At 32.3% G+C, this 7,071-nt stretch overlaps 1 protein-coding gene across 1 annotated transcript; it reads right to left on the bottom strand.

The window, feature by feature from the left end:
• Positions 1 to 891: 891 nt before the first annotated feature.
• LOC139487798 (heat shock 70 kDa protein 12A-like) lies at positions 892 to 5,591 on the bottom strand. The gene is made up of 3 exons (XM_071272900.1): positions 5,384 to 5,591; positions 3,281 to 3,440; positions 892 to 2,122 (listed from the first exon to the last, which is right to left on the bottom strand). The coding sequence occupies exons 1-3, from the start codon at positions 5,576 to 5,578 to the stop codon at positions 1,005 to 1,007; spliced, it is 1,473 nt and encodes a 490-aa protein (XP_071129001.1). The 5' UTR covers positions 5,579 to 5,591; the 3' UTR covers positions 892 to 1,004.
• Positions 5,592 to 7,071: the final 1,480 nt, after the last annotated feature.

The raw sequence follows: 7,071 nt of genomic DNA, 5'->3' as shown, positions 1-7,071 counted from the left end.
TAGGAACAAAGATAATGTTATCAGTATTTACTAAATAATTAAACCGACAATGCAGTGATTTGTTTTGAAACGGATATCACTTAAAATACGTTCAAATCAAAATAATGGGACGAAATTTGATGCTATTTGTGAACAAAACACCATTTGTTTTACCTAAAATAAAAGAGAAATTTAGTAATTCTTTGTCACTAAAATATCATCCTCATCTAACAAAACGATTATAAACTGTAAGTATAAGTAGGACAAAGCATATACCGTATATATTGACGACCGGACATGCACAAGACACTCAACCCAATTTATTTTATCGTCGTGTCTCAAAGTAAACTTTTCCTTACAATAAATCACATGAATTGAATGAAGTTAAGTACTGTTTACTTAAACAAAATAACTAAACACAAATTAACAACAAAAATGAAATGAAACAAAGGAGGATGTATGCCCCAAAAGCATATGAAATAGACGATACTTACACGAAGAACGCGAGGTGACATTATTTATCAAATTTACCTTTAAAATTGAGAAAAGATACCAGAAGACTTTATTTGTATACTACAACACTAACACATAGAATAATTCGTTTGTATACCTGATATTTGTACACAAGAATACTGAGTGCATGAAAGAACTAAGTCTTAGCTATCTGAAACTTTTGTGCTTTAATTACATAATTTTGCTGTTTTGATCTTTTGGAACAAGTGTCATAGTTTAACTTTATTTATTCAATTCAATAAGTGCTTATTATCTAGTATATAACTAATGAACTATATGTTATGAGTATTTAAGTATGTACACATGTGTACTAATAACAGAAATGCTCAATAGACAAAAAAGTTATAACTGTATCATGTTACTAAATTACTTTGCGTCATATTTATTCCCGAGCTTTTTCGTTTTGGCTGAAAATTTAAAATATTGGCTAAGAATGAGTTGCAAGAAAAAAGTATAGAATACCAGTTTTGTATTAGAATAACTGACAAGTTTAAATCAATGTTAATGCAATGTTAAATGTCTAAATAGAACGGATCAAACAACCTTTTTCTTTCTGGATTTTTATTGATTGACGGTAAAAATTCAAATCTAACGGACGTTTCTGTCACAGTTTCTTTATCTACATAAGATCCGATCAGCTCTGTTCCAGCCATTTTGAGAAAGATTTGGCCATTGACTATACGCGGCCATTTTCCATTTGGAGGAAGAACAATTAGAGATCCATGTTCCATGCAACCTTCATCTGTAGTATAGAAGGGATTCTTTTGAGTACTGACCATAAATTTGTATTGTACAGAATCATGTCTAAATTTATCTGTGTTCCACGAAAGAAATGTGTCACGGATATCAATAGTTCTGGTTTGTCCAATATTTACTTCTTCATCAATTTTAAAAAGGATATAAAAGAGATTAGAGCACCATTCTTCTGCGTCCCAGAAATACTTCTTTATCGGATCGTGTATATTTGACTCGAATGGTTTTGAAAGAGCAATACCATACGTATAATGACAGACTCTTGATGTGACGACATTGGGATTGTGGCCATAAATAACAGCTCCTTTCAACACTGAAAGTGACCCATCAATTGGAATAAAAACTTCCAAAGATTGGAATTGCTTTTTAATGCCATGTTGTAATATATCAGCATCTGAGAAACCACCTGCCATTATTATTGCACTAACGTCAGCGCATCTTTCGTTTTTTAATATGGATAATATTTCATCAATAATCATTTTTATGGTTTCGGAGAAGAAAGTTTCAACTAAAGATCCTGCAATTAAGAGTTTGTCTCTTTTGAGTCGTACTGTTTCACAAAATCTCGAACTTCCAATTGCTGTTGAAATATCTGATTCTTCTATCAGACTCAAAGGCATGCGAATGGTAACAGGCTCATTGCTTTCTACTGTAAGATTGGTTTTCTTTACTTCAAAATCCCTAAGTAGTTGTAAAAAGTCGTCTCCGTTGTTCCTTTTAAACTGTTTCATAACTTCCTGTCCGAAGAGTTCTTTCAACATATTTACAAAATGCTTGTTTATGCATTCGCCGCCCCATGGACCGCCGCATACTCTGTGAATTATTTTTAGCTCGCCGTTTTCTAAAACTTGTTGAGTAGAAATATCAACGGTACCACCTATAGTATCAAAAAAAAAGTTAGAAAATTGTACTCATAATACAAGACAGATTATAGTAAATAATAGGTTAATAAACGACTGGAAAAAAATATCTGTTACTGCTTTGATCTGAACCCTTGTTCTAATGGTTTCAAAATCAAAAAGTTGTTTTCACCCCGTTTTACGTTGTCCCCAAAAGATTGATGATAATCTAAAGACAGTGTCTGGAATAAACTTTTTTTTAAAAGGGTTGAGATCTCACAAATAGAATTGAGACTGGAAACAGGGAATGTGTCAAAAAGACAACAACCCGATCTTAGAGCAGAAAACAGCAGAAGGAAACTAATAGGTGTCAATACAGCGAGAAAATTTCGCACACGTAAGCGTGCTTCAGCTGGCCTCTAAACAAAAGTATATACTAATTCAGCGATAATTGACGTCATTCTAAACTCCAACATATATAAAGGATACTAAAATAAAAAAAAATCATACAAAACTTTGTTTTATCCAACCCTTTTAAGCCCATAAAACTTGTTTAACCCCACCACTTTTAGCCCCTGTCCCAAGTAAGGAGCCTCTGGTCTTATTAAGACTGTGTGATTATTAATTTTAGTTCAATTAAATGTTTTGGAGTTTAGTATGACGTTCATTTTGACTGAACTATTACACATTTTTGTTCAGGGTCTTGCTGGAGCCCGCCTCCGAATCTGGGATTTTCTAGCTTTGTTGGGGACCCATTGGTGGCCTTCGGCTTTATTCGGCTCTCTGATTGGTATGTTATCTTTTTGACACATTCGTTTTTACTGTTCTCAATTTTATTTCTCAGAATCTTAGTATAACCTTAGACCTTCACCTTGAAATACTGACTAAAAAGTTATACCACGTTAAACCAGCATATGGTGTGATTAAAGCTTTTATCTTGACATTTGATATGGGGACATCAAAATCAATTCCTGTTTTATATATCCAAAATTATACCGAATTTGTTAAGAGTTAACAAATTAAATGTCGAAAATTAAAACTTTGTTCAAATTTGGGTTAATCAAAATCTGTTGTGACCTTAACCTCGACTAATTTAAATCAAAAGCATCAGAACAGTTACTATTACCCTTGCGGCGCGACCGTTATAGGAAAATTAAAAAAAAAAAAAAAGAATAGTTAAACTTTTATAATAGTACCTCCAGCATCCACAACAATAAATTTTCGACCCGGATCAAAAGCTTTCAGTATTACAGCACCATTGTTTCCAACTAGTTTATCTACAGGAAGAAGTCTTGCGTAAATAGATGCAGCTTCAGGCTCATATACCATAATGAACTTTTCACTTTGTATACCAACCTGATAAAACAAATCCATATGAAATACATTTCAATCTGTTGTTGTTTTTTATATATAATTCCGGATAATTATAAAGGTGAAACTTACACTTATAAGGCAGCAAATTTTTATCGAAAACTATACTACTGCTAATCAAGCGAGCTTAATTTTTTGACTCCCCACAAGGGTAAGTTTGTCAGATGAATATTTTTCAGTATTATCGTGGTATGTGCATTTCTTTCACATTTTTGTGAAAATTTAACGAACAAAGAAATTCATTTGTATCTAGACATATCTCTCAGACAGTTCAGGTAAAGCTTGGTAAGTAAAAGCATTTCCATAAAAGAGGGGCAAAAGATACCAGAAGAACTCATAAATCGAAAGTAAACTGAAAACGCTACGGCTAAAAAAGAAACAGAGGAACAGAAAACAGAATAACCATAGTACACAAAACACAACATAGAAAATTAAAGACTGAGCAACACGAACACACCGAAACACTAGAAATGATATCAGGTGCTCCGGAAGGATAAGCTTATCCTGATCCACATGTGGCACCCGTCGTGTTGCTCAAGTTAGTACAAACCCGGTTATACTTCTAATTCAACAAGTCACATTCATGAAAAAGGAAAGAGATTTTATAGTTACAACATGAGGAACATATCCGCTAGCATCTGGGAAACGGATATTCCATAACGGTTAGCCATCTCGTGATTGCGTCCGTAAAATTAACGAAGAGATGATTTCAACTTCACCATTTGGAATTCTTTGTTTAATAGCTGCCTTGTGAGCAGCAATCGTCTATCAAGGAAATCGTGATAGAAAATACCAGGGAATATCGTATCAATTGGTTTGATATGTCCGTTGAAGGTTTCAAGAGAGGTGCGAACAAGAAAATACATGTTTATTTTCCAGCGTAATGATCAGATTAGCCGTGTAAGCTATGTCAAATAATCCCATATCCAATAAATCTACGAATGGGAGCCAAAAAGAAGTTTAACTATTTTAAAGAGGTTAAACATGTGTTAATATCATAGTTTAAAATAATCTACTAAGTGTTTACTTTGACTGGAAAGCTGTCCGAAGATATTCGGGGTTAAACATGAGATTCTGGCGGTTTTCTTTGGTCGATTGTACATAAGCGCAGTTCGCTAATATGTCTTTGTAATCGTAGTTGTATAATCATACTTCATTTTTTGTTTGTTAATGGGAAGCTATATTTAACTTTATTTTCAAAACTACTAGGGATGCCAGAAACAGTCCGAATGATTTTTTTTACATATTATTCTCAGTATCTCATTCTACTACGCCTTAAAAAAATTACTATACCAAATAAAAACTGAACTTCCTAACGAAAAACTACATTTGGGGATTATTGGTGAAAAAAAGGTACAAGTGTTAACTTAAAAAATATAATTGTGAGTTACAACGAATTTATGAGAAAAATATTCAAAACGTAGATCAACTTTTTTACCATTTTACCAAAATGACCCAGGGATATCCAAAAAAGTTTTCATTCTCTACAATATGCAATTTAGATTCTCACTTGATCACACTTAACATGTTTGGCTTTATAAATATTTTGATATGAGCGTCACTGATGAGTCTTATGTAGACGAAACGCGCGTCTGGCGTACTAAATTATAATCCTTTGGTACCTTTGATAACTATTAAGAACTTGTAAGCATTTTAATCTTATGACGCACTTAACATTAACCTTTCAAAGTTCTTAACAATTCTAAAATGTTGGCCCAAAACTAAGGGATTTCTGTATCAATCTAAGTTTAAATGGTCTTCTAGGACTCTTTGATTCATAGTATCTAAAAAATTTTACGTTCATCATTCAGTCATTTTTCCGACAGATAAAAAAAATATACAAATATATTTGAAGTTTTTATTAACATGACATCAAAGCCACCTGTACCGTTTCATACGATTTCGGGGGTTATTTAAATGCAATATACCTTTTCAGCTGATTCTCTCATAAACTGTTTTGCAGAATCATTCCAGATTGCTGGTACCGACAGAACCCAAAATATGTCGTTTTCGACCGTTCCCAGCTTTCTCCAATGCATCTGTTGAATGAAATGATCTTTCAAAAAGCCGATAGCAGCAGAAAAAACAGCTTTTGCAGATATATTTTTTCCTCCAACATCCATTAACTCAAAATCTACTCTGATATCCTGTCAACAGATTTCAAATTAATACTATGCTGTTTGAGAAGTCGAAGTTTACACTTAAACTCTTGTTAAACTACATTTATAGCAAAAAACAATAAAATGAATTTTGCACAGTCATTTTTCTCTGAAAAAAATATGTCTATATATACCTTTGCTAACTGAAGGTGTAAAGGTATATATTTTTACACAAGGAAATGCCTTGATGCTTGAAGGAGCGAAAATCATAGGAAAAAAGGTTGATTGAAACAACAATGACTAAAAGAAGTAAAAAACAAAAGGACAATCAACTGTTATAGTTGCCTTATGTCTACACAATAAAGCCTATAGATTGAGAACATCAATTTTACGAGTATATCTAAATGCTCCAGAAAGGTACGCATACGATCTGACAAAGTACAAATTTGAACAAACAAGACATTTTTACCGGTAATTGCTTCCATTCACAGGATTAAAAATGTTTAGACCTTTTAGGTTGTTAAAAAAAGATGCACTAAACAATTTTTCACAATTTTTTTAATATCTATGACATTACATAGTTATTCATGGCTTTGTATTGCTAATCAGGTATATGAAATGATATTGAAAATTGAACATGTTGTTGATAGTTTGCATAGAAAGACATTATAATCAAAAATTATTTTGTATGTGTATTTAAAAGATGATTCTCCCAACAGCCGTTTAATGTATTTTTCTAAATGCACATTTGAATCATTTTTTATAATAGTAAATAATAAACAAAATTAAAATCTACTTATCGTTGGTTTAACGAATGCATAAATTGCAGCGTAATACATATATCATTCTAAAAAAGAAACTAAAATGTAATCTTTTTTTTTTCTTTCAAAAGTAATTTGTATATCAAATATTGGAAAACTTTATTTATGAATCATTTTATTCAAGCAACTCGAATCATTTAAGGGGTTTCCCATTTATTTTGAGAAGTTGTGCCTTCGAAATCATTGATCAACAAAACTTCACAACCAAATAGGTGATTTCAGCATCCCAATTGTGAACTACCATTTCTATATATCAACATTCAAGGAGCACCTGTATAAGGAGTATATGTCTTCCAATTGATACGAATATTGTTAGTCTTTTCGTCTTTTTCGATTTTAGCCTTGATATTGTCAGTTTCTTTTCGACTTATGAGTTTGAATGACCTCTGGTATCTTTCGCCTCTCTTCTTTTTGACTAATAATTTACCAATAAAACATTCATAACGTTCATTTAAATCTTAAATATCACTACGGACACGGACGGTTATAGTGACGGGTCGAATATATATATATTAGACGAGTTGTATATACATTATGTACACAGCCATGTATCACCATCATTGATGGTGATCCGATGGATACATCTGTTGTAGAGTTGTCACTGACTCAGACGTACTTATAAATATAATTATTTTCTGTGACTGTATATTACATTAATTTGTAGGATCCTTTACTATAGATAATTTAGCTGATCTG

This window comes from Mytilus edulis, chromosome 9 (assembly GCF_963676685.1).
Source record: "Mytilus edulis chromosome 9, xbMytEdul2.2, whole genome shotgun sequence".
NCBI lineage: Eukaryota > Metazoa > Mollusca > Bivalvia > Mytilida > Mytilidae > Mytilus > Mytilus edulis.
This window is presented reverse-complemented; position numbering and strand designations above follow the sequence as displayed.

Excerpts from the sequence above, each read along its gene's own strand:
- LOC139487798 (XM_071272900.1), bottom strand. The coding sequence starts at position 5,578 with ATGGATGTTGGAGGAAAAAATATATCTGCAAAAGCTGTTTTTTCTGCT. Across the intron at positions 3,441-5,383 it reads TGAGAGAATCAGCTGAAAAG|GTTGGTATACAAAGTGAAAA; the intron begins GTATATTGCATT and ends TTGTTTTATCAG. Across the intron at positions 2,123-3,280 it reads TATTGTTGTGGATGCTGGAG|GTGGTACCGTTGATATTTCT; the intron begins GTACTATTATAA and ends TTGATACTATAG.